The sequence below is a fragment of the Mus caroli genome, chromosome 11 (assembly GCF_900094665.2).
Source record: "Mus caroli chromosome 11, CAROLI_EIJ_v1.1, whole genome shotgun sequence".
Taxonomy (NCBI): Eukaryota; Metazoa; Chordata; class Mammalia; order Rodentia; family Muridae; genus Mus; species Mus caroli.
This window is the reverse complement of record NC_034580.1, coordinates 46,910,553-46,937,720: the sequence shown is the minus strand read 5'-3', so window position 1 is coordinate 46,937,720 and position 27,168 is coordinate 46,910,553. Positions and strand designations below refer to the sequence as shown.

At 42.6% G+C, this 27,168-nt stretch overlaps 1 protein-coding gene across 21 annotated transcripts in view; it reads right to left on the bottom strand.

Annotated features, from left to right (window-relative positions):
• The window catches only part of Cdkl3 (cyclin dependent kinase like 3), an 85,020-nt gene that overhangs the window by 42,613 nt on the left and 15,239 nt on the right, over nucleotides 1-27,168 (bottom strand). For 11 of the 21 annotated variants that reach the window (XM_021178019.2, XM_021178017.2, XM_021178020.1 and 8 more), the window contains exons 4-13: nucleotides 23,624-23,802; nucleotides 22,158-22,270; nucleotides 19,300-19,439; nucleotides 16,860-16,948; nucleotides 15,855-16,014; nucleotides 15,432-15,760; nucleotides 12,745-12,838; nucleotides 10,657-10,819; nucleotides 9,541-9,638; nucleotides 7,160-7,233 (exon numbers count right to left, since the gene is read on the bottom strand). In XM_021178019.2, coding sequence (XP_021033678.1) covers nucleotides 7,160-7,233; nucleotides 9,541-9,638; nucleotides 10,657-10,819; nucleotides 12,745-12,838; nucleotides 15,432-15,760; nucleotides 15,855-16,014; nucleotides 16,860-16,948; nucleotides 19,300-19,439; nucleotides 22,158-22,270; nucleotides 23,624-23,802 — 1,439 coding nt within the window. Of the gene's footprint in view, nucleotides 1-2,488; nucleotides 2,549-4,769; nucleotides 5,590-7,159; nucleotides 7,234-9,540; nucleotides 9,639-10,656; nucleotides 10,820-12,744; nucleotides 12,839-15,431; nucleotides 15,761-15,854; nucleotides 16,015-16,859; nucleotides 16,949-19,299; nucleotides 19,440-22,157; nucleotides 22,271-23,623; nucleotides 23,803-27,168 lie in introns of those variants that run through there. The other 10 variants (XR_002379200.1, XR_002379202.1, XR_002379201.2 and 7 more) reach the window with 7 other exon arrangements.

Sequence of the window (27,168 nt, the reverse complement as noted above, 5' to 3'; positions counted from 1 at the left end):
TGTGATACAGTGAGACCCTACGTCAGACAAAAACCTGTGATACAGTGAGACCCTACGTCAGACAAAAACCTGTGATACAGTGAGACCCTACGTCAAACAAAAAGCCAAACAGCAGAAAGACATGCTGGCACACTCCTTTTGCTTTCCTGAGGGCTTAGCATGTGTGGTGCTTACATTTTATTCACCACAAATCAAATGTTCTTGAGCGCCAATGTACTCTGAGCCCTGCTCTAGGCATGGGGAATACAGCAGTGAATTATGCAGTAGATCCTGCTCATCTGAAGGTAGATTTCAGTAAGCAAGATAAACAACAGAAAGGAGCTTACCAGACTGGCGAGTGCTATACAAAAGTCATAGAGGATATGGGAGTGGGGTGGAGCTGGAAGCAGCATGTGGCTTATATAGAAGCACAGATGGACAGCAGCCTTCCCTGGACGAGGGACAGTGAGGAGACCCTGCAGTCACCCGACTGGGGGTGGGATTTCTAAGCAGAGAGACTCAGGGGAACAAGGGCACTGGACGACTGACCTTCTAGTCAGGGTGGAATGACAGGAAAGCAGTAAATGAGACCAAAAGAGGGAGAAGGCAGACTTGTGGGGAGGCAGCCACCTAACCTCTGTGTGCTGACAAAGCAACATATCTGAGGACTTTTAGGAGCATTCTGGTAGAACTGGGAAGAAAGAATTGGAAAGAAACTGACAGTTGAAAAAGAGTAAGAGCATGAAGGCCTGCGAGGGCCTTCCCTAGCGAGCCTGGCAAGGGATGTCATTAAAAACAGCGAGCAGTCAAGTGCTTACACCCTGGAACTGCTTCAAGACAGATCTGAAAGGTGGAGGTGAGAGAGGAGAAGAAGCTAACTCCACAAATTTTTTCCTGAGCAACAAATAGAATGGAGTTGCTGTCACCTGCGATTGTGGAATGACTGAGGGAGAGGGGACATGGTCAGAGACCCTCGTCACCAGTGCACTGAGTTTGACATGCCTCTTACATGTCTCAGTGTCACTGGACACTTGAAAATCTGAATGTGGAGTTTCAGGACATCTAGGCTAGGGAGGAACAAATTTGTCCTTTTTATAATCTAAGACATTTAAAATGATATGAATGATATGCTAGTTTGCCAGGCTGTCCGAATAAGAAATCAAACTATAGGAATACATGAGAGTCTCAAAAACAAAACAAGCCAATGCCAACACCACCACACAGAGAGAAGAAAGGAAACATAATCTATAACAACTACCTCTTACCAATTCTAAAATAAAAACTAACCTATTAGATGCGCTGGCTTTAGCTCGAAGAGCTTGTTAACTACTTTCCTTGTCAGTGTGGCCTGAGTGCTACCGGTCACCGACGCACACAGTGGGTTAGGATATCTGACCTCGGGATTATGTTTTCAGAGAAAGAAGAATCGTTGTAGACCTGTCTCCATGGTCACAGTGTATCTGCCCTCCTACCTGTTAGGAGGTTGGTAACAGAGAATAGGTTCTTTCTGTGCCTTGCTTTCCATGAAAAGGCTGCTTTCTTGAAATCATATAGCCCAGCATTAATGTGTGTGTATCTTTACGTGTAGTCTTTTTAAAAAAACTAATTTTATTTAAAACAATTTTTCTTAAAGATTTATTTATCTTATGTATGCGAGTACACTGTTGCTCTCTTTGGACACACCAGAAGAGGAGATCAGATCCCATTACAGATGGTTGTGAGCCACCATGTGGTTGCTGGGATTTGAACTCAGGACCTCTGGAAGAGCAGTCAGTGCTCTAAACCGCTGAGCCATCTCTCTAACCCTTATTTAAAAAATTTAAAGACTGCTTTCTTGTTTATAATCACCGTGAACTGCAGCTCCTCATTCACCTAAGAGTCCTCAGTTCTTTCTCTCTACGATTCTGTGGACCGTCTTAGTGAGGTGGCCCAGTCTCCCTGGAGGGTCTTTAGTTTGCCCTTCAGACAGCACGGTGCTGAGTTGGGGCAGCTTTCCTTCTCGTTGGAGTCCCTTCACACTGGTGTAATGTGTTCCTATGTCTATGCACTGAAGGACACAGGCCAGAAGAGAGGGTCAGATTTCCAGGAACTGTCATGACAGGCAGTTATGAGCCTGTGTGGGTGCTGGGAACCAAACACAGCTCTTTCACAAGAACAGCAAGAACTCTTAGCCACTGAGCCATCTTCTGGCCCCCATATGCTTTTTGGGGGTGATAGGTGGGTTTTCTCTTCTTTTTTTTCTTTTGTTTTATAGGTCCTCCTGTGTGCCACATGGCTGGTTTATACAGTGCAAGAGACTGAACCCAGGGTTTCACGCATGCTAGGCAAACACTCGACCAACTATGCTACATTCCTGACCCTGAATCAAAACTTTTCTAAGACTCCAAAAACCATATAGGCTATTGCCAGTGCTCTTGGTTGCACACTAGAACTTAATGGTGAGCCCCCCACTGTTAAAGACACCACATACTTTTGTCCCAGGTCATGGAGAAATCAAGTTGGTACTTACCAAGAACGTTTCTTCCCGGCTGGCTAGTTAGCACTGTCCTGGAAGGTGCCGTGCTGACTGCTGAGGGGGGGAAAAGACATCAGCAGGCTAACCTAGCTATAGACCTATGCACTACAATGATGACTGGCACAGCCAGAATGTTGTAGGGATAAATGATAACTGCTGTGCAATTGCATTTAAGGTTTGCAAAGACAAAGTGCATACCTGGTACTGTAAATCTAGCTAAGAACCCATGACTTGGGAGTTCACAGACCCCAGAGTCGAACCTTATTATTCTACTAAGTGCACACAGTATCAACCTGCCCTCTAAATTCATTCCTCTATACCCATAGATTAGTGTGGTTCTCAGAACTCATTAGAGACGTTTCTTTATGCCATGGATGGTGGCTAATCCAGAAACTCACAACTGGTCAAAATGCAGTGAATTTAAGTGTCAGTGGAGTATTTGCTCACCTACGAATAGGACATCTGTACCATCCAGCCTCCCACGAGACTCAGAGAACATCATGGGAGAAGGGGCAGAAAGACTGGAGGAGCAGAAGTCAGGGAGGACCGGAGTGAGACCATGTATTCTAGATAGGCCAGAATCAGTGCACTCCCATCAGCTGTGGCTGCTTGCACAGGATCCAGCCAGTTACTCTAGCATGAGGGTGAAGGGCCCATGAGTCCTCAATCCTAACTGGGTAGCTTTGGACACCTGAGGCTTCTGGAGAAAAGGAGTCAGGTTTCTTTAAGGATGTGGCCCCTGGTGGATGGCTCACACTCTAGTGAATGCTCTTATCCCCAGGAGAATATAGGCAGCACAAATTGAACTTGATAGGTTATTAAAAATAAAAAATGCATAATAGATTACATGAAATTGTGGGTAGAGTAGGAAAATGGGGTGAATCTTGAAAGAGTGAATAGGATCAAAACACAGTCTGTGATTCTCAGGAAATTAATAAAAGTAGTATATGAAAAGACTTTCCTATGTTAAAAACACAGCGCAGTATTATACTAAATAAATTGTGGTTTCTTGCTAGATGTGGTGGCACATGCCTTTAATCCAAACACTCAGGAGACAGAGGCAGGCAGATGTCCAGCCTTGTCTACAGAGCGAGTTCTAGGACAGGCAGGGTGATACAGAGGAACCCTGTCTTAAAAAATAAACAAAATTTTGTTTTGTTTTCTTTTTCATGTTTATTTAGTAACTAGAAAACTGGACAGAAGCCGGTAAAACATCAAGTAAGACAATTTTTTATAGTTTTTATAGAGTGAAAAACAATCTAGAACTTTGGTAGTACTTTGGTTTAAATATATCCTTCAAAGGTTCATGTGTGGAGATACCTATACTTTGAGCAATCAGGAGACTGATGCCGGAGGATTGTTCCAAGACTGAGGCTAGCCTAGACTAAATAGAGAGTACTAGGTCAGCTGAGATTATATATCATAAGAAAGTCTTAAAACAAAACAACAAAAGGCTTGTATCTTAGCTCAGTGGCAGAGAGCTTGCCTTGCATATGTGCATTCTGAATTCATTTCTCAGCATCCCCAGATTAAAAAGAAGTTAATAAGCTGGTGAAGTTTGGTCCTGGTCCTACTTCCTATTCCCATGCTACCAAAAACAAGACTCAGATTCAAAATATATTTACAAATACTTTGGCCATATAGCTAGGCTCTTCTCTGGCTAGAATCATAACGAGAATTCATTTATTTTACTCTACATTCTGCCACATGGCTGGTTACCTGTGCTCAGGTCCCATGCCTCTGTCTCCTCATATCTTTCCCGGCCAGATCTCCACTGAGCCTGGCTCTATCCCAGAATTCTTTTTGCCTCCCAGATGTCTCACCTCCTATTTCCTGCCTAAGCAATAAGCCATAGGCTTTCAGTTGACAGGTGATGCACCCATACAATATACAACATATTTTCTCTACAAAAAACTTAATCTGGGGCTGGAGAGATGGCTCAGGAGTTAAGAGCACTGACTGCTCTTCTAAAGGTCCTGAGTTTAATTCCCAGTAACCACAACCACATGGCAGCTCACAACCACCTGTAATGGGATCCCTGATGCCCTCTTCTGGTGTCTGAAGGCAGCAACAGTGTACTAACATATATAAAATAAATAAATCTTTTTTTAAAGCTTAATCTTCAAACTAATATGTCAATGGCATTAGGCTGGTGGGGCCTTCAGGAGGTAATTCATAATGACAAGGCCATGAAATGGCACCTCCATGATGTATTAATGGCTTTTACTGCCACCCCACATGGTGCCCTCCACCCCTTGTCAACTGTAGCAAAGCCCTCCCAGGTGCTAAACAGATTCCAGCCTGTGCCAGTGGACTTCCTAGCTTCCAGAACCATGAGCCAAATAATCTTTTTTTTTTATGTTAACTAACTACCCAGTCTATATTATTTAGCAACAGAAAACAGCCCAGGATAGAAAGTAAACCTTTCCCAGGTTGTGCATCGCTTCTTCAGGAAATTCTTCTGGCTACATGGAAGGAACTATTAGACTAGGGGAGTCAGTGAATGCAGGAAATAGTTTCATCTCAAGGAGTTTAACCTAGGAACTTCATATCACTGTAAGATGTTATGTAAGTACTATAAATGCTTCACTGGGGACAATAGAATGTCTTTCATCATGTGATGGCAACGAGTGGTTACTAAGACAACAGATAAGAAGGTTCATCGAGCATCCACTTGAAGAGGCCAGTGCTTCCCAGGAGACCCCTGGCTTATGAGGTTTGACTCTCAGCGGTCTGAGAGCAGTGTGAGCAGGGCACATCATGTGACTACCCACTCAGTAATCATGGCAAGGAAGGAAGCAGACAGAGGAGGTGACTTTATAATTTCAAATCACAGCATCAAAATAACAGTTTTTGGAAGATAGAGAAAAATTGTGAAAATTTTGCTAGCAAAGCCAAAAAAATAGATGATGTTGATGCAGATGGGATGGGTGGCTATCTTAGCAGCAACCTATGTAGATTCTGGTGTATATAAAATAAAAAGGAAGGAATTGTCAAGCTTGTATTTTTAAGATTACTTAAAAGACAAAGCACTATCGGGAAAAACAAAATCTGTTCCTCTTCAAATTCTTCCCCTCACAATCGCCATCTCCACCCTAAAATTAAAAACCAAGCCGGTAAGAACCAGGGATAAGAATGTAAGCATCTGCTGTCAAAGCCATGGCTGTACTAACTTTACACTATAGCTGATCTACTGAATGGCGCACTGCTCAGCTTAAGCCCCACCCTTTAAACCACACTATACACGACAAGACCCAGTGTCTGGCCAGCATGTTAGACGTGGAACCCAGCACCTGCTCATGCTTATCTTCTTTGTTTTCAGAATCTTTGGGCACCTAGACATTGGGACACTGTGTTACATATTTACACTGGAATTCTGTATTATGTCTTTGCATTGTGACTACATTATATATCTATATTGGGACTCTTTATTACATTGGTATTCTGTATTATATATTTACATTGGGACTCTGTTACATATTTACATTGAGACTCTGTGTATTATATATTTACATTGGGACTCTCAGTGTTACTATGTTATTTTTTTAGTTTATTTTATAAACTAAAAATATATACTCATATACACTGTAAAAAATACAGTGTATATGAGTACACTGTAGCTGTCTTCAGACACACCAGAAGAGGACATCAGATCCCATTACAGATGGTTGTGAGCCACCATTTGGCTGCTGGGAATTGAACTCAGGACCCCTAGAAGAATAGTCAGTCCTCTTAACCACTGAGCCATCCCTTCAGCCCCCTCTGTGCCGGATACTTACATCAGGATGTTACGTACTACATATCTTCATTGGAACTCTCTGGATTACAGATTCACCTTGGGAATCTGTGTTATACATTTAAATTTGGACTCTCTATATTTCACACTTAAATTAGGATGCTCTTTATTACATATTTACATTGGGAGTCCCTGTATTACATATTTACACTGGAACTCTCATAAAGAAAGTTACATATTTTGTAACTTTCCCTTCTATAATTATAAAGCTCTAAACCAAACCCAGGAACAAAGACTGATCAACATGCTAGAAATAACAGATGATTAAAGTTGCATGACCTGATGTGAAATATAGGGGTTTTTTTGTTTTTGGTTTTTTGTTTTTTCGAGACAGGGTTTCTCTGTGTAGCCCTGGCTGTCCTGGCACTCACTTTGTAGACCAAGCTGGCCTCGAACTCAGAAATCCACCTGCCTCTGCCTCCCAAGTGCTGGGATTAAAGGTGTGTGCCACCACCACCCGGCTGAAATATAGTTCTATTAACGGGAATTTGTGAACTTAAAGTTCAAATTAAGAAAACAAGAGCAGTATTATAAATTTAAAAGCAAAACTAGGAGACTACACCCAGCTACCTAGGCTTCGCTGCTGGCCAGCATTTCTGTGCATGTAACACTGGCAAAAAGAAAGAGTTGTTTTAACCACACACGATTCTGGGATCCCCTGAATTTCCATCTGCCACATTTTCTAGCCTACAGCAAACAGGTTCCCTTTTCTTTAGCTGAAGCATTTCTTATGTTCTAAAAACAAACAGGAAGTGGTGAGTCACTGCTAAGGGATGAGAGGAAATACCTGTATTTTACTGCAGGGGTTGCTTCATAAAGGCACCGGGAGACTGGTGACAGTGGACTCCTTATCAAAAAAAGCTACTTACCTGAGGCCTCCTCTTCCTGTAGGCTCTTTCCTCTCTTGATCAGGCCACTCATTCACAGTCACACAGGGTTCTGTCTGGTCAAAGAGTCCCTTCAGTGTGTACCTTCATATGTCAATGTATTGCTAACAAAGACCCCAAAGAGTTGGATACACATCTAGGAAGTGCCTGGATTTGATGAAGTAATTTAAAAACCAAGCAATGGAAGAGCTAAGATGAGAACAAATAAGTTGCTATTCCCTGTCTTCTGATTTTTGTTTGTCTTGGGGTGCTGGAGACCATACTAGGCAAGCACTAGGTGCTACACTCCTAGCTCCTACCCCATGTTTTGAAAAGTATGTTATATTTTCTCAAACTAAAAATAAACTACAGACTGAAAATTTAGAAGACTAGATTTTGAGATAGGGTTTCACTCTGAAGCTCTGGCTGGCCTGGGATTCACTATGTCGACCAGACTGTTCTTGAACTCACAGTGACTCACCTGCCTCTGCCCCTCCAGTGTGGGTGTTAAAAGCATGTGAAACTATACATGGCTAAGGAAATTTTGACATAGATTTATTTTGTGTGTGCATGATGTTCATGTAAAGGTCAGGGCCAACTTGTGAGGCCTGGTTCATTCTTTCTGCTATGTGCTTTCTAGAGCTAGACCTCGGGTCTTCCAACCTGGCAGCATCCTTATGCACTGAATCATCTCACCAGCTCAGGCATTTTCTTAATTTTGATGTTAACTCACCAAGATGTGTTCAGACTACTGTTGTCTCAGTCTCAGCTATGTACTAGAGCTACTGAATGGAGTACAGATAAGCTCTGAGCAACACTGACAGCTCCTGGTTGCTTCTAATAACTACAATTGGTTTCTGTTACTCTTTTCAAGGCTACCTTTTCAGGAATTCCACATCACATAAACATCTGAGAGAACTGCTTTGATTCATTTTTTCCCTGTGGTTCGGGTTTCTGGGCCTCTCATGGAATAGCAGGATAAACACAGTGGCACATCGCAGCTCTCTGCAAACCCAAGACCCCTATCTCACCCAATGAGCCAACAGATTTGCAAATGGTATGCTATGCAGATTTCCCAGACATGAGTATATCTCTTAAATGCACAAGCTTAAAGAATCTTGTGACTTATAATGAACTAAAAGGCATTCCTTAATGGCTTTCCTGGTCAATAACAGCTCTGGTTTTGCAAAGTAGATTGCGACATACACAAGTAGTCCTGGGACTGCCAAAACAAGACTATAGCTCTAAATGTCACAATGGAAATGCCTTATAGGTTTTCAGAAAAATCTATACATACACACACATATACATACATACATACATACATATGTGTGTGTGTGCGTGTGCTTTTGTTTTCTCTGAGACAGTCTCGTAGCCCAGGATGATCTCAAAGTCATGAAGATGACCTTTAACTTTTAATTCTTCTGCCTCTACTTCCCAAGTGCTGGGATTAGAGATCTGTACACCTGATTTACTGGAGCGAAGGCCTGTGTGTGCTGAATCAGCACATTACCAACTGAGTTACACAACCTTCCACCGTTCCATATTTTTAACTTACTCAATTTTCTTTAATAAAGCAGGAATAACTTTATCATGAATTAAAATACTCATTTGTAGAAGGGAATAATAAAATTTATAAACTATGCACACAGATGACCTCAGTAGGAAATCTGAGGCCACATGCATGCTGGGACTCAGTGAGTGTTGGTTTAGTCTCTTTCCCTTAAGAGAATGCATAAAATGAATGTTGATGACAGCAAGATTTCTGAATAAAATCCAAGGACTGATGTGGTGAGCGGGGTTGGAGCTGGCAGCAGACATTTTTGAAAACAGGCCAACAGTTAGGGAACAGTGACAGACAGTAATCTGGAAGAACACGGAAGGGAAAAGCCAGAGGCAAACACAGTGAGTGGTGCTATGCCCAGGGCAGTCAGCTACTACGTGTCCCATGGCATGGGTCACCTGAGCAACACTGGAAGGTGAACACACCACAGCTGCTCTTTGTCCTGGATGCTGTGTGTTCTAATCACTGAAAATTCAAAGGAGGGATAGTGTTTACTAGTACACAAACTAACGTTTGGAATCTTTCAATACTAGGTTATAAGAACACAAATAACTGGATACAGTGTTATATGCCTTTAATCCCATCACTGGGGAGGCAGAGGCAGGCATATCTCTGTGAGTTCCAGACCAGCCAGAGGTACATAGTGAGACTTGTATCAAAAGCCAAAAATATACATAAATAAAAATAAGATAAAACAGACCTGTTCCTAAAGTTTAAAGATTATAAAAGTTTTCATTTTTAAAAACTTTCTGCTAGTAACTAAATTTAAACAATCAGTAAAAGACAAAACAACATTCTATAAAGAATATAAAGTGTTTACCTCTTGTTTTTCTTGATTTGGGTCCATACTAAGTAAAGTTGGTATTTTAGATGAATCTGTTTTCTTTGATTCTCTCTTCAGCACTTTTATCTGTTTAACTTTTGGGGGAAAAAAAAACCATGTAATTGTTGGCCCCTCCTTGAAACTATATTTTCCTCTCCAGGACTTCAGGTAGGTACCCAGTAGCCCCTAAGCCCACTTTTGAACTCAAGCCTCCAAGGGACTGAGTAACTGTGAGCTGTAGATACAGTATGATTTTATTTTGTGATCTCACAAGAGCTTGTCTCTATTTTCACTGAGGGACTCTCAAGTTGCACATTCTACATTTTACATCTTGCTATTGTATCACATTTTTATAAGGTGTCTGTTTTCCAAGGAAAGGAAAAAACTTTTGCTCACAACAATAAATTTTATTTTTAAGTATCTGATTAATTTTATTTCAATATCTTTATTATTTATTTGTTTAATGGTGTGGGGCCAGTCCTCTCCTTCTACAATGTAAATCCCATGATCAAACTCAGGCCATCAAGGCATCAAGTGCCTTTACCTGCTAAGCCATCTCACTAGCCCTTAAGATATAATAAAGTTATGATAAATTCTACATTTAGAAAAAAAATCTATGAAATCCTTGCATGCCCAAATCATCTATAACACTTCCGGGAACTGAGCAGGAAAAGCGCTTTCCCCACATTATGTATGGAACGTTATGTAAGTTTGTCTTCCTCAAATTCTGCCCCAACATCTCAACATTAAGCTAACAGAACATTTACCCTTTCTGGTTGTCTTTACCTTTCTTTAAAATTATCATTAGTAAGTCTGACCCTTGCTGGGCACAGTAGACCTTTAGTCCCAGCACTCTCTCTGAAGGAAGAAACAGGCAGATATCTGAGAGTGCAGGCCAGCCTGGTTTATATAGTGAGCTCCAGGACAGCCAGAAAACACACAGACCCTGCCTAAACAAAACAAAACAAAACAAAACAAAACAAAACAAAACAAAACAAAACAAGTCTGACTCTTTATTTCGCCTACTTTTTCAAAGCAACTGGTTACTTCTACAAAGATCTCAGGTAAGTGTTCTTACAAACAGCCCCACCCCTTAGCGAGCCATCTACATACCTTCCATCCCTTTCATCTCCTTCGCCTGTACTGTGAATGGCAGTTCAGGGAAATGGAATTCTTTCCTGTCACATTTGGGAAAATTCAGCTTTCTTTTGTTCCCACTCGATATTTGGTCATTCTGACCTGTTCGCTCATTAAATGCACCTTTCTCTGTTTGGACCTAGACAGACAAGTACCAGTTAGTAAGAACCGTGGGTGACCAAATGTAGATAGAGTCTTAAGCCTACAGGTGCCGGCTATTTGGATGATGCAAAACAGTTCTGAAGATTATTTTAATAATCAAAAAGCAGAACAGAATGAGGTATGGTGGACATGCCTGAAGTTCCAGCACTTGGGAGTTAGTCAGAAAGATCTTGAGTTCAAGGCCAGCCTAGGATAGATCGCAAGACCCTAAGAAAACAAAAGTAAAACAAACACACAAGTCAGCAGGCTAGAGCAATAACTAACACAGAAGCAGCCAGCCTTCCAGGGACATTTTCCAAGTGAGGTTTTTAGTCCATTTACTGTTCTTGATTTAGAAAACCACAATCTTGACTTTGTTGTTGTTAAAGATAGGGTTTCTCTATGTAACTACCCTGACTGTTCCTAGAACTCACTTCTGTGGGCCAAGCTGACCTCAACCTAACAGAGGTCTTCCTGCCTCTGCCTCTGCCTCCTGCATGCTGGGATTAAATGTGTGCACCACCCCTACCCGGATGTTTCAACTTTGTGTTACTATAAATAATGCTGTGCCTTGAATGCTATAAACTGATTACACTATGTAAAGAAATGACAGGCGACAAAGAGAAAGATATGGCTAGTACTTCCAGAGCGAGAAAACCCCATCTACTAACTATCTAGAAACTCTATCTAAATCCAGGAAAATATTTTTGAAAGCGAAAAGCACGCCTTGTGATTTGTAAAGATGGAAGCCATACCTTAGGAAACAATTTAAGATAAAGAATAAGATGATACAGATACAGCTCAGTGGTTAAGAGCAGTTATTGCTCTTGCAAAGGACCAAGGTTCAATTCTCAGCACCCACATGGTGGCTCACAGCCATGCACAACTCTTAGTTCCAGGGGAACCAATGCCCTCTTCTGGTCTACATGATCACCAGTAGGTAATCACATATAATATAAAATACATCTAAAAGAAAAATGCTCGCTTGGTCCCTGCAAAATCTTGGACTAGTTCCAAAACAGGTAAGAAAGAAGGGGAAAAAAGGGAGAAAGGATAGGAGGGAGAGAATGGTTTTCAAAGATTTATTTTGCATACATTGGTGTTTTGCCTGCATGTATGTCTGTGTGAGTTCCAGATCCTCTGGAACTGGGGTTACAGACAGATGTGAGCTGCCATGTGGGTGCTGGGAATTGAACTCAGGTCCTCTGGAAGAGCTGCCCGCACTCTTAACTGCTGAGCCATCCCTCCAGCCCTGAGAGGGATTTTTTTAATGTGAGAACTTACAGAAAAAAAAGGTAGATAATGTTTAAAGAGGCCATATTTTATTAACGTATTCATTGCATGTTTGTGTGTTCATGCTCTAACATGTGTACATGTGTGTGAGGATGTGTATGCACAAGCTTATGGAAGTCAGAGGTTACAGTGGATGTCTTTCTGGATAGCTCTGACCTTATTTTTGAAGACAAGGTTTCTCATTCTACCAGGAGCTCATTGATTTGGCTGGACTGGATCCTCCTCTCTGACTCCTCAGCATTGGGCTCACAGGCATGGACTACAGGACCCTCCTCTCTGACTCCTCAGCATTGGGCTCACAGGCATGGANCTCTCTGACTCCTCAGCATTGGGCTCACAGGCATGGACTACAGGACCCTCCTCTCTGACTCCTCAGCATTGGGCTCACAGGCATGGACTACAGGACCCTCCTCTCTGACTCCCCAGTGTTGGGCTCACAGGCATGGACTACAGGACCCTCCTCTCTGACTCCCCAGTGTTGGGCTCACAGGCATGGACTGCCGTGCCCAGATTTTCACAAGGTGCTGTGGATCCAGATTCCGAGCCTTGTGCTTGCTCGCCTAGCACTTTACACACCGAGACATTTCCCCAGCCCAAAGTTCGTATTTTAATACTAGCATCTTGTCTTACTTGTGTGGGACCTGTGTCCTCTTGTCTGCTATTAGACAAAGTCTGTCCAATAGTTTGTGAAGAAGTGCGTCTCTTTTTTGTTCTTTCCGTTAACCTATTAATTAAAAATAAATGAGAAGTGATTAGAACCTCCCAGAACTGTCCTTCTGTTAGTGTTAAGAACAAGTAAGTTATATACAGTGGGCCAGGCTATAAACATCAATAACACTGGCACTCAAGTGGCTGGCTGAGGATTTTTTTTTTTTTTTTGAAACAGGGTTTCTCTGTGTAGCCCTAGCTGTCCTGGAGCTCACTCTGTAGACCAGGCTGGCCTCAAACTCAGAAATATGTCTGCCTCTGCCTCCCAAGTGCTGGGATTAAAGGTGTGCACTACCACCGCCCGGCGGATTTTTAATTTAAGGACAGCATGAGCAACATAACCAGACCCTGGCTTATGACGAAGGAAAGGATTTATACCATGATACTATTAGAACACTGAGTCTCAGAAAACACTTTTGAGTCCAGAGTTCTGAAAACTCTAGGCTAGGACAAGCACTGCGTGGCTAACTGCTGATGAAGATGTCAGGAAATGACTCTTGGGGCCATTTGTTCCCTGTATCTATGCTAAACTTGGGTCATCTAACTTCTGGAGTTCTGCATTTTTAGACTTGTCTGAGACTGGCTTACAACCACAGCTTACTGGCAGTGCAACTCAGAGATCACCTCAGGAACACTTAGGTCACTGCAACCTATGGTCCAATATACCTTTGGACTTACAGACAAGTCCACTGGCTGATCCAGACAGACTGCTCATCCTCACAGCCCATAGCCTAAGTCAGTCTGCGGGCTCTGGTTGGGCCATTGTACCTTCTAGTGTAAGTCTGCAAAAAGACCTGATATCTTCACTGTCCCTCACCAGTCTCCAGCCCCAGCAACCTCACTATCAGTCTCTCAATCTGCAGCAGAGGCTCTAAACCTACAACTGGCCTGACACTGCTTTCCTACCAACAACCTGACAACTGAAAGGCTATTTGCTATGAAGGCCTTATTCTGGACTATTCTTTCTCCATTGAGAGAATCTGCTATGAGGCAGAAATAAAGCTATTTTTGCAGCACTGAGTGCTATGGTTAGATTTAGTTTGTTCTTCAATGGTCCAAATACTGGAATTTTGTTCCCAGTGTGCTGTGGTGAGAGGGATGGAGCCTGCAAGTGGTGAGGACTTTCAAAAAGGAGGTGACTAAATCTCAAGATGGATTGATGAGCTTTTCCTTAGGAGGCATCTTTGCACTTGAGGGATGCTCCATAAAAGAGGGTCTTGGGGCTGGAGAGATGGCTCAGCGGTTAAGAGCACTGACTGCTCTTCTGAAGGTCCTGGGTTCAAATCCCAGCAACCACATGGTGGCTCACAACCATCCATAAGTTACAGTGTACTTACATATACATAATAAATAAATCTTAAAAAAAAAAAAAGAATACAATTTCTCTAGGCCAGGCATGGTGGCGCACACCTTTAATCCCAGCACTTGGGAGGCAGAGGCAGGCGGATTTCTAAGTTCGAGGCCAGCCTGGTCTACAGAGTGAGTTCCAGGACACCCAGGGCTACACAGAGAAACCCTGTCTCGAAAAAACAAAAACAAAAACAAAAAAAAGAGGGTCTTTATAAAGGACCCTGGCACCTTCCCTGAAATCTTTCTCCTGTACTGGCACACACGTTATTCCTACATGCGGTCAGTTTCTTGCCTCCTCCTTTGCTATAATGTAACACAGCCAAGGAGCCCTTGCCAGAGCAGTGGCATGACGCTGCTGGATGCTCCAGTCACTATAACCATGAGCCAGACAATGCTATGAAGCATCCTATGTTCACAGAGTATCAGTTATTGGCATAGCAATACTAAGTAGACTAACACACCAAGGCACATGGATGCCAAAAACTTAAGTGAAATCATCCCTTTTCTCTTTAAATAGAAGATATTTTTCTTTAAAAAAGATATTCCAGGCTCAGGACCTGGGTTCAGTTCCTAGCACCCATATTGGGTGGCTCACGACAGCCTGTAAGTGCAGCTCCAGGGGATGCCCTCATGGCCTTCACAGACATTGAATGAATGTGGTGGTGCTCATACAAATACTTAGGGACACATACAGACATAAATTTTTTGTTGTTGTTGTTTTTTCGAGACAGGGTTTCTCTGTGTAGCCCTGGCTGTCCTGGAACTCACTTTGTATACCAGGCTGGCCTCAAACTCAGAAATCCACCTGCCTCTGCCTCCCGAGTGCTGGGATTAAAGGCGTGCGTCATCACGCCCGGCAAAATAATTATTTTTAAATCTATCCCAAAGATATCAGTGAGCAATTAAATATCTAAGTTGGTCATGATGACATACATCTGTAATCCCATCTCTGAGGGGGCTGAGGCTGGTAGACCATCTATATGAGGCCAGCTTGGGTTACAAAGCAAGTTCTAGGATAGTCTGGACTCTGGCAATTTGTCTCAAAAAAAACCACAAAGTTTAATACCTATATAGGTAAGAAAAAAACTTCTCATTTACCATTCCCAAGAACTCCTCAGTGAATGCCCTGCTACTACATGATTGCAACCTGAGAAGACCCTTTTCAGATTCGGCCTACACTGTCACTGTCCGAGTGGGTCTGCAATGCACCCTACAGGAGGCCAGCTTACTTAATCAAGCCTCCTCTCACTCTAGCTCACCGTGAATTGGGGTGGGAAAGGTTTGAACTGAGATTTGCAGCCAACAAATTACTGCTTGTCAGGTTGATAGGTGGCATTATCATACAACCCCCAGCGTGTGGGTCTTCTTTGACACTGTCAGAATTCTCACTGGGATTGACAGGGTTTGTCAGTTCCAAGACAGAAGGCTTCTTGTCCAGTGATGAGGGATGTGTGTCATCAGCTGTGCCCTGCTGGCGGTGGTCGCCTTCATACTCTGGCTTCTTCTGGTCTGGGACGTCTCCTTTCCCCCCTTTGGCCTTAATGACTCTGACTTTGAGCTCCTTGGCCCTTTTGTCTCTGTCCACTTCCTAGAAGAGGAGAGATATAGAGATTCTGCTGTCATTAGCGTCCTAAGCATGTGCAGCTACACAGGCTGAAACAAAAGGGCAAGGAGGAGCTCACCTTGCCATAAAGTGATGGATTTCCATAGTGCAGAGTGTTGGTAAAAACTGATTTCTTCTCATCTCTCACGGGTTCATTTTCTCTACAATTCTCTTTTGGCTTTATAAATGAATTAACCTTTGCTTCCTGTAATAATTTAGCTCTCAGCTCTGGTATGAATCTGATGAATCAAGCAATATTAAGCAATCATCTTTTCTATATGGTTTATTTTAATAGAAGCATTCAATCAAGCATTAAGATGCTATATAATAGTAACTGATGCCAAGAGAAGGCACTGTTTTTATTTGTTTGTCTGTTTGTTTGTTTGTTTGTGACAGGATCTCACTGTGTGGCCTAACTTGGTATCAAGCATTAAATCCCCTGCTTCATCTTCCTGAGTGCTAGGATGACAGGCCTCACCATATCCAGCCAAGATGGTGTAACTACCTTACAATAAGTGTGTGCAGGCAGCAGATCTTACAGACATTTTGCTGGGAAAATCTACCATATAAAACTTATAAAACAGACTTACATCAGATTCCCTTTGAGACGTGAATCTAATGAAATGTCACTTTGAGTTTTGCTACAGAAACTCTTCACGTCTTTAGACTGACACAGAGTTCGAGTCACAGCACTTGTGTTAGGGGGCTCACGGCGCCTCTAACTCCACCTCTGGGAGCTCTACTGTTGTTCTCATTTACACAGGCCTCCTTCCACACATGCACATGTGCGTACATAAAATAAACCCTTTAAAGGTAAATGACATCGACCCTTAAAAAGCTCTTTAATTAAACAGTCTGAGGTGAGACTGCAGCTGTAGCATGGGGTCGTAGTACACTGCCTCCATCCTGTAGCCCTGTGACGAAAGCTAGCTGCCTACCATGTACCTGGGCAGTACCTGACGCAGTAACCCCCTTAGGCTTCTGTTAAACTGAATAGTTGTGTTTTGTAACATTGCTCTCTCTAGGGATTTCCCTCCTAGTAAGTCCCCTAATATAAAATACTAGGAAGACCCCAAATGCTTACTTCTCAATAAATCCATCTCTAGTAAAGTAATCATGACGCAAAAGATCACTAGATGATGTCCTCTCAGCAGGATCAATTTGTAAACAGGCCTAAAAAAGAAAAAAGTCTAATAAAAGATGAGGTTTTTGGTTTTGCCCCTAAAATCAAGTCTTTAACATTTGACATAGGACAAGGTTATTACCCAGAGCTAACAGAGTCTGTAAACAAGCAGGTTTCTAACAGGAAATTCTGACCACTAAGTTATCTAGGAAATTTACTCTTGCACCTTTTATGTTTGTTTGTTTGTTTGTTTTTCGGAGACAGGGATTTTCCGTGTAGCCCTGGCTGACCTTCCCCACACTTTACAGCTCACATCACAGGCGTTGTTCCCTGAGATGTTAAACCATCTGTCTGACATCTTTCTGATGGTGAGTACTATTTGTCACTGGTGAGGAGGCCTGCCCCAGCACGTGTGTGGAATTTACAACGACAACACAGTGTAACTGGTTCTCTCTCTCCACCTTTATGTGGGCTTCTGGGAAGAAATTAACACTGCCGGGCTTGCAGCAAGCATTCAGACCTGTCGACCCATCTTGCTGGTTCCTGCCTAAAAATGTATGTAGAAGGACCAGAATGAAGATATGAACAGATGCTCCTGGTACCATCCAAATGCACAGCGTAAACTAACAATTCTACTGCTCCGATGCACAGCAGTGCTCACAGGGTTAGAAGGCTGTCCTTACAAAGAGTAAGACGGGAGGACTGCATGCCACGGTTTTTTGTTTGGTTGGTTTTGTTACCCCAACAGACATTCACAAAGTGAAATTGACTGTGTATGTTTGTGTGATGTATGTCTGAGCTCACATGTGCAGCTGAGCATACACGTGTGGAGACCAGAAGTTGATGTCAGAGTTTTTTCTCCACAACTTTCCATCTTAAGTTTTGAGATTATTTTTCACTGAACAAGGAGCTCAGCAATCCAGCCAGACTAGCTGGCAGGTAGCCGGGATCCTCCCCCTCCCCCTCCCCCTCCCCCTCCTCAACAGTAAGGTTAGGGTGCTCACCGCAGCCCCGGCTTTTTACTTAGGTTCTGAGAGATGGAATTCAGTTCCATGTCTACCAGTATTTACAAGTAGAGATACGTCATTATATTTGTTCTGAAATTTCAGAAACCGTGTTTCTTTTTAGAAGTGTACATTAGGACTGGAGAGACAGCTCAGTGATTAAGAGCCAAGAAGATGCTGACAGTGCAGTCTTTAATCCCAACACCCTGAAGGCAGAGGCAGATGGATACTGTTAAGAACTTCAAGATCCTACACCCCCTTCTGGCACCTGTGGTCACTAGGCACACACATGGTGCACAGACATACATGCAGGCAAAACAGCTATACACATAAATCTAAAAATAAAACCCCCAAAAGAGCTGTATATTAGAAACAAGGACTTTACTACAGCCCTCATCTAGAAATAAGCCTCTTCACTCTTCCTGATATAGGAAACCGCTAATTAGAGAAATAAAGTAAAATTTACTATTCATAATGAACCCACCTTACATTATTTGAATTTTGTGCTGTGTTCATGCACTACCTACCATAAGCACAATGTAAAAAGTAAAGTAATGATATAAGGGCTAGGAAGATGGCTCAGCTGGTCATGTGAGCTTGAGGACCCAAGCTCAGATGCCATGGTCACATGTATCTGTAACCAGTAAGGAGACAGGTGGATGAAGTTCATTGGCCAGGAGATTAAGGTTCACTGAAAGGGAGATCTCCCGCTCTTGTCCCCTCTATCTCCCTCCCCATTGTGGGGACTGAACCCAGGACCTTGTGCCTATTCACTATGTACTATATCACGGAGCTATACCCCAGAAAGAGGTTCTGCCTAAAAAAACAACAAAACATGAGAAATTCAAGTAAAGACAACTGACATAGGCTTCTGGCTTCTAGAAACACATGTATGCAAGATGCACCTATGTGCACACACACTCATACTATCAAGTATTATACTTACACAACACACAAACCAAAACACACACACACACACACACCTCACTAAATGTTTTCCAGCTTAAGGTGAATTTTGGTACATTCAAATGACAGCTGCCAACAGATGCCATAGAAAGTTAGGATGATGCAGGACAAAGATCAACCTGGTAGACCAGATGCCAAAAGTGTTGGGAAATACGGAAAGTCTTTCAAGTGTTCCCAGTTTATCCCACAGTATCTTAAATCTTAATTTCTCTCTATTAATTTCCAATAATTTGTAACAGGTTAACATCACTTTAGGGGTCTTTCTGGAATCTCTCCAAGTAACATTTTAAAACTGTATTATTGCTAGGAATGAGGCTCAGTGTTAATGCTTGCCCAGACATGGGTTCCATCTCTAACACCAAAGAGAAGAAGAGACCCCATGGTATGATGATTTCTGCAAATTCTCAGCCAGCCTTAATGTCTTCACGTACATGAACTATATCTGCCAGCAATCCATTGAGCTTGGGGTATTTCTTTCTTGCGGTTTTTGGGTGTTGAACTTGAGGAAGAACCACCCCAGCAAAGATGGGACTCTTGGAAAAGATATTGTGCAGGTGCGGAGTCAGGTTGCCTGAAAGGAGAACAAATGTCTGAATCACAAAGTTGTTCTCAGATAAAATCCCATGTGGTTAGCTCTGTTATCACTGTGGAGACAAGGAAGAATGCTAGTTTTTACCTTACAATTGAAATAAAATATCTAACTATGTCATAAAACTAGAGCTTCTAGGCTAAGAACACAGCCCTGCTGTAGAGTGCTTGTCTAGCAAGTGGGAAGCCCTAGGTTCAATGTCTGGCTCTATTAAAAATTAGTAAGTCTTAAACACTGAGGTTTCCTCCAGTAATCTGCTGACAGGCAGCAAATACACACGACCATATGGTCCCGCCCCGCCCCTCCGTCCCCCCAGACTCTAGGATATAATATATAATTACCAGCAAAAACACTAAAATTTGACTCTTTGAAGGGGGCTGAGACAGGGTTTCTCTATGTGGCCCTGGATGTCTTGGAACTTGCAGTAGACCAGGCTGACCTCAAATTCAGAGATCTACCTGCCTCTGCCTCCCAAATTCTGGGACTATTAACACATTTCTTTATTGGTATCTTAATGATTTAATTGTCAAGTAGCCATCAGTCTTCCAGACCAAAACCTTAATCAAAACAGCTTAAAGTAATTCAGAACCATCCTAACACTGTGACTCTTTAATACAGTTCCTCATGTTGTGGTGACCCCCAACAATAACATTATTTTCTTGCTGCTTCAGAGCCCTAATTTTGCTGATTTTCATTTGATGCATGGACTATCTGATATGCAACCCCCGAAGAGGTCATGACCCACAGGCTAAGAATGGCGGGTACAGAAGAATAGGCCAGAGAAGAGGCAGAGTGCAAAGAACTGTGCACACGGGTGACATGGCTCTAGCACCTTTCACCACAGCTAATGCTGTGCCATTGAATGTGTCTCCTCATTGCTTTATGGCTTGGTTTCCTCTGAAAAATGACAGGGTTAATGTCATCAGTTGTAAGCTCTCTTTCAACACAGACTCAGAACAGGACTTTTAAAAAGGCACATAAAGGGCTGGAGAGATGGCTCACAGGTTAAGAGCACTTGCAGTTCTTGCAGAGGACCCAGGTTCAACTCCCAGCACCCACATGATGGCTCACAACCATCTGTAACTCCAGTGCTTTGACACTGTCTTCTGGCAGGCACACTTGTAGCATGCAGATAACATGTCCTTCCAACTAAGTTAGAATAAACATGAAAGAAAGGCACATAGAATGCAACCCTTAGGTCATCTTCAATCAGAGCTAATCTGGGCTTTACTGCTTTAATGACTGTTCACAGTACCCGCTTCGTCAGAATTCTGCAGTTACACACTTATGAAGAGTTTCCCCAGCACACTTGGGGCTCCTCAAGCCCCTCATGCAGACTGAAATACCATTCACAAGGCTAACCACCAAAATGTTTAGCTAGTTATGGTACTCAGGGTTAATTGTCAACCACTAGGAGGCAGGCCTCTGGGTATGCACTGGGGAATTATCTTGAAAATTGTATTGAAAAACCAAAAAAGAAGGAGGAGAGGGAGGAAGAGGAGGAGGAAGAGGGGGAAGAGGAGGAAGAGGAGAGGGAAAAGCAAGAGGAAAGGAGGGAGAGGTGGAGGAAGAGGAAAAGAAAGGGGAAGAGGAGGGAGAGGAAGAGGAAAAAGAGGAGGAGGGGAAAGAGGAGGGAGAGGAGAGTTATTTGAGTAAATAACTGATTTTCCATCTCCAATACTTTTTTTTTTATTTTTTTTCGAGACAGGGTTTCTCTGTGTAGCCCTGGCTGTCCTGGATCTCACTCTGTAGACCAGGCTGGCCTCGAACTCACAAGTGATCCGCCTGCCTCTGCCTCCCGAGTGCTAGGATTACTTACGGGTTTGTGCCACCACTGCCTGGCCTCTAATAGTTTCAAAAGGCAACTTTATTATTAAAAGTCCTTATGAAAAAAAAAAGTCTTTATAGCAAATGAGCAGCTTGGTCTTCACGTGGGTCCCCTAACAACTGGAACAGGAGCTGTCTCTGACTCTGTCCTCCACCCCCACTCCCCACCCCCATTGGATTCCCTTCCTCTAGCTGGACTGCCTGGTTAAGCCTCAGTGGGAGAGGATGCACTTAGTCCTGCTGTGACTTGATATCCCAGGGTTGGGTGGTACCTTCTTCCAAGGAGAAGAGTGGGGGGAGGGCTGCAATCAGGATGTAAAGTGAATAATTAATGGAAACTAAAAAGGAAGTAGAATTTCAGGAAATTTCGTAACTAATAGATACTGCATTGCTTTCTGGTGTCTCTGGGCCTCTTATGTATGGAATATTTCAAACTCCTGGGATAGCCCTCTTCCTAAATTATCTTTTTGTGTTCATGATACTGGAATCTGTTAATGAAAGATAGACTGAAGTTTCTCTTAGGAAAAAAAAAGTCCTTGAATAGAAGTATAAGTAGAGGGCAGCGTTTAGCTCTAGGACAGCAGCTTTTAGAAAGCTGCCTGTAGTACTGCAGTTGCAGATTTAACTCAGTGGCACGTACCCTGTACTACTTTTCTTAGCATCAACAATTAACGTGGCAATTGAGTTCCTGCAAAGAAAACACTATTGTCAAAACAGAATTTTCTACCTCCTTCATCAGCACGGGCATCCATCTGCCATCACCTGTCTAGACAAGATCCTTCCTTCGTGCTCATTCACTGAACATGGATATCAAGCACAACTCATCTGCAGTGGCTACTTAGACATGTGGCAGAGGACTGCAGGAATACCTACCTACTTTTAAAACAATCTTGTGTAGCAAATCCAAATCGGAACTGCTAGGAAGGTAGGGATTGCCAGTGGCCATTTCAATGATCATACAGCCCAATGCCCAGATGTCCACTGGTCTGGAAAAAACAAGCAAATAAACAAAAACACAGACGAAATTACTTTGTCAGGCACACTGACAAACACAAATATATATGATAAGTAGTCTAAAAACATTTTATGTAAGGTCAAAGCTAAAGAATAAGGTTGTTTGCCAGCAAAAGTGGGGAAGAGGGGGAAACTAAGGGCAGATGGACACGATCAAAGTGTGTAAGTGTAAGAAAATGACCCAATATATGTGTTATTCCCCAAAAGCGGGAACACTGCGAGCATGGCACACACCTTTAATCCCAGCACCAGCTAGACAGAAACAGGTGTTCTCTGGGTTTTTTTTGTTTGTTTGTTTTTTTGTTTTTTTTTTTTTTTTTTTTTTTTTTTTTTTTTTTTTTTTTTTTTTTTTGAGGCCAGCGTGGTCTACATATTGACTTCCAGGTCAGCCACAGCTAAACCGTAAGACAATCTCAAAACCAGGGGTCTAGAAGGGATAATGTTTAAGTGGTATTATTTACACATTTTCACTGTAGAATATTTGTTCATTGTGAGACAATGATTCTTTATGAGCAATCTAGAACAGACAATTTTTTTAAAAAATCGTTACTTTCAGTCTTTATAAAGAAGGTGTCACTTTCCCCAACAAACAGGAAACTTGGTATATCCTATTTCTTTTTTTATTATATATTTATTATTTTATATATGTGAGTTCACTGTCACTGTCTTCAGATACATCAAAAGTGGACATTGGGGATCCCATTACAGATGGTTGTGAGCCACCATATGGTTGCTGAGAATTGAACTTAGGACCTCTGGAAGAGCAGTCAATGCTCTTAACTGCTAAGCCATCTGTCTAGCCCCAGCAAATGCTATTTCAACACAGACTTATAGTAAATTATTCCAGAGTCTTTGGAGAGGCCAACAAGATGGCTCAGCAGGTAAAGACACCAGCCACTGAGTCCGACAACCTGAGTTGGATCTCAGGGACGCTCAGAGTTGGAAAGAACTGATTTCTGCAAATTGTTCTCTAACCTCCACACTCATGCCTCAAGCAGCCCCCCCCCCACACACACACACATAAATAAACAAAATATAAGATCGGTTAATCTTGGTAGAACACAGGAGCAGAACAACCACAGAGGTGACAGCATGGAGTAAGGCAAGCATGGATACAGTGTAAGCCATGAATGAGCATCCGCCTCCAGCAGCTGCAGCCACTGGCACCACAGGTGTGGTAGCACAGGTGCCCACAGGGGCTTCTGGTACCTTTAAAGGTGTCCCTTTTCTTTGACCGGAGCCAGACACAGAGGGCAGAGTGTCAACAGTGGAGGGAGAATGACACACTTGGGATAAGCCAGGCGGGTTCTCAAGAGTATACATACTTTCCGTAGGAGGTGTCTTTCAACACCAGTTCTGGAGCTCTGTACCAGCGTGTGGCCACGTAGTCTGTGTAAACGTCTCCAGGAGCTGCTAGTGTCCTCGCAAACCCAAAATCACAAAGCTTCGTAATTCCTGACTGGGAGACTAAAATATTCTCAGGCTTTATATCTCGATGGATAATCTTTAAAAACAAAACAAAACAAAAAAAATGTGGTATATTAAGATGGGTTTTCATTTTCTACAGTATCAAAAACTATTTAGAGAAAAATCTTAACTCACAGTTGACAGTAATGGTATTTTCCTAAGCACAGGTAAAAAAGTCAGATATTTTCCATCCATCACTTCAAAATGAAATGAAGCCAGTGTAACACTGAAAGATCTAAGATCACACTCTAAGATCAGATGGACCTACTGACCCAGTTGGTACCCACTGTCTCCACAGCCAGCCCTCTGGTCCCGTTTCCCAGGCTGGCATAAACTGCCCACATCAAATGGACACTTCTCAAGCCTCTCCTTACCGGTTTCTTACTGTGAGCTATTACCATATCCTCCATTCTGCAGTCCTGAGACTGCACACTCTTCTTTGCTAGTGGCTCCTTTCTGTCCCTTAAATGTAGGATTGTCTTCCCTACATTTATCATGCCCCCTCCTCTTCCCCACTCACTCTGGTTTTCTCTTAGTTTTTTTGAGACAGGGTCTCATGTCGTCTAGTCTAGCTTTCAACTCCCTATATATAGGCAAGGATACTCTTACAGTCTTGGTCTTACAGGATAGCAGGCACACATCCCCCCTACACACACACACACACACACACACACACACACACACACACCAGCTCTGTTCCTCTGTCTCTCCCCATGACATTATTTTTTTTAAGATTTATTATATGTAAGTACACTGTAGCTGTCTTCAGACACTCTGGAAGAGGGTGGTTGTGAGCCACCATGTGGTTGCTGGGATTTGAACTCCGCACCTTCAGAGGAGCAGTCAGTACTCTTACCCACTGAGCCATCTCGCCAGCTCTCCCCATGACATTTTATCACTTGGTTCTGGAAACCACAAACTCATGCGTTTCTTCTCTCCTACTAACTGCTCCATCTCAGTCTCAGCATCTCTTCTTTTAAGATATATTTTTTTATTCTTGAAAAGATATTTATTTATTTTATATAAATGATGAGTACATTGTAGCTGTCTTTAGACACACCAGAAGAGGGCATCAGATCCTATTAGAGATGGTTGTGAGCCACATGTGGTTGCTGGGAATTGAACTCAGGACCTCTGGAAGAACAGTCAGTGCTCTTAACTGCTAAGTCATCTCTCCAGCCCAAGATATTTTTTTTTAAAGAATAGGAAAGTTTTTTGTTTGATTAGTTGTGGGTTTTTTGTTTGTTTTTTGTTTTGTTTCAGACAGGGTTTCTCTGTATAGCTCTGGCTGTACTGGAACTCACTATGTACACAAGGCTGGCCTTGAACTCAGAGATCTGTCTGCCTCTGTCTCCTGAGTACTGAGATTAAAGACACGTACCATCACCAGCTGGCTAAAAAAATATTTTATTGACAAGAATTATATATATAATTATTAACTGCACACGTTTCATTAAATGTTTTTATTAAAATACAGCAAGGCTGGGTGCGGTAGCACATGGCTTTAATCTCAGCACTTGGGAGGCTGAGATAGGAAAATGGCTGAGTTTGAGGCCAGCCTGGTCTACATAGTGACTTCCAAGACACCCAGACAGAAAGATCCTGCCTCAAAACAGACACATAGACACACACACACACACACACACACACACACACACACACACACACCAAAATAAAAGCAAAACAAAACAAAAAACCCACCAAGGAATGACTCTCTTACCTCTTGTCATTTTTTTTTTTGTTTGTTTGTTTTGTTTTGTTTTTTTTGAGACAGGGTTTCTCTGTATAGCCCTGGCTGTCCTGAAACTCACTCTGTAGACCAGGCTGGCCTTGAACTCACAAATCCTCCTGCCTCTGCCTCCCGAGTGCTGGGATCAAAGGCGTGCGCCACCATGTCCGGCCCTCTTGTCATTTTTACAAAAAGGATTTAAAATGTACTCTTAGCAGTTTTAAATAACAGAATAGTCAGTAACTGTAGTTACAACGCTGCAAAAATAATCTTTTGAGCCAGGTGCTGGTGGTGTATGTTGCAGGATATTGGATCACACTGGGAGGAAGTACCCAAGTTTGAAAGTGATGTCTAATTGAGTGGCAGCCAAAGTGAGGAATAAGAGAAAGCTTTGACAGAACAGGATATGCCCAACTCTCAGGAGAACAGAGAGTAAAAAGAGGCTTCTGAATAGAGATGAGAAAGCAGTTTTATCGGGGAAGTTTCACAGAGATGGACTGGAGAGAGAACAGGCTAGACACAGGTGAAGACAGAACAAGCTATCGAATGAGACAGAGCTAGAAGATTAGAACAGATTACCAAAGTTAATATGAGTCCAAGCAGAGCAAAAAGTCAGGGCCAGAGAAAGACGCCAGACTGAATCAGTCAGCTTGGAGAGGAATTTGAGCCAGAAGAGCTGAGTTGAACCAGCCAGAGCTCAGAAAGAACTTGAAAGGGTGAGCTGTTGCAAGTCTCAGAGGCTGAGGACATTCTAGGTATTTGCTAGCACACTCAGTCAACAAGCCTCGTAGAGAACAATCTCTGCAAGTGAATAGAAGAAAAGTAGCTTGTACAGATACACGTCTTTAATCCCCCAGCTCAGGATGCAGAGGCAGAACTCATCACTATGAGTCTGAAGCCAGCCTGGTCCATGGAGTGAGTTCCAGGACAGCAAGGGCTACACAGAAACCCTGTTTCAAAAAACAAAAAATAGGTGAATTAATGAATTAAGTAAAAAATAAAATATAAGTCAAAAAAAATCTTTTGAATGTACCCCTAATCTAAAATTGGGTACCTTTTAACAGAAATTTTTCTCCCCCCACTCCCTTTTTTTAGATTTTACAGGTGACATAGTATCCTCAACTTGTCCATGTTGTCACAGATGATACTATGCCTCCTGTCAAGCCTCAGTATTGCACATACATGGCATTTTTCTTTTCACCGTATGTTCTGCGGTTGGATACTTAGATTAATGCTGTGCTTTGCCACTGTGAATGGTTGCTGCAGTGACTGTAAGCTTGCAGCTGTCTCAGCCAAACTCATTATGTTTCCTTTTGATACCCACCTGTCTGTCCCAGCTTTCTGTCACTGAGGACCCTGCATGCTGCTGCCCATAAAGTCTAGGTACTCCCCACTCCCACCAGCAGTCGACAAACGGTTCCTTTCCTCTACTGTCTAAATCCTAGCTTTGAAATGTCCATCCGAGCAGTGAGTGACTTGTTTTTAATTTAAATTTCTTTGATGGCAGATTTTGAGCATATTTTCACATATCTGTCAACCTTCATTCACATATATAGTCTACTTCTTAAAAATACTGTTTCCACTATGCAGGGGCCTAGCAAACACAGGAGTGGATGCTCACAGTCAGCTATTGGATGGATCACAGGGCTCCCAATGGAGAAGCTAGAGAAAGTA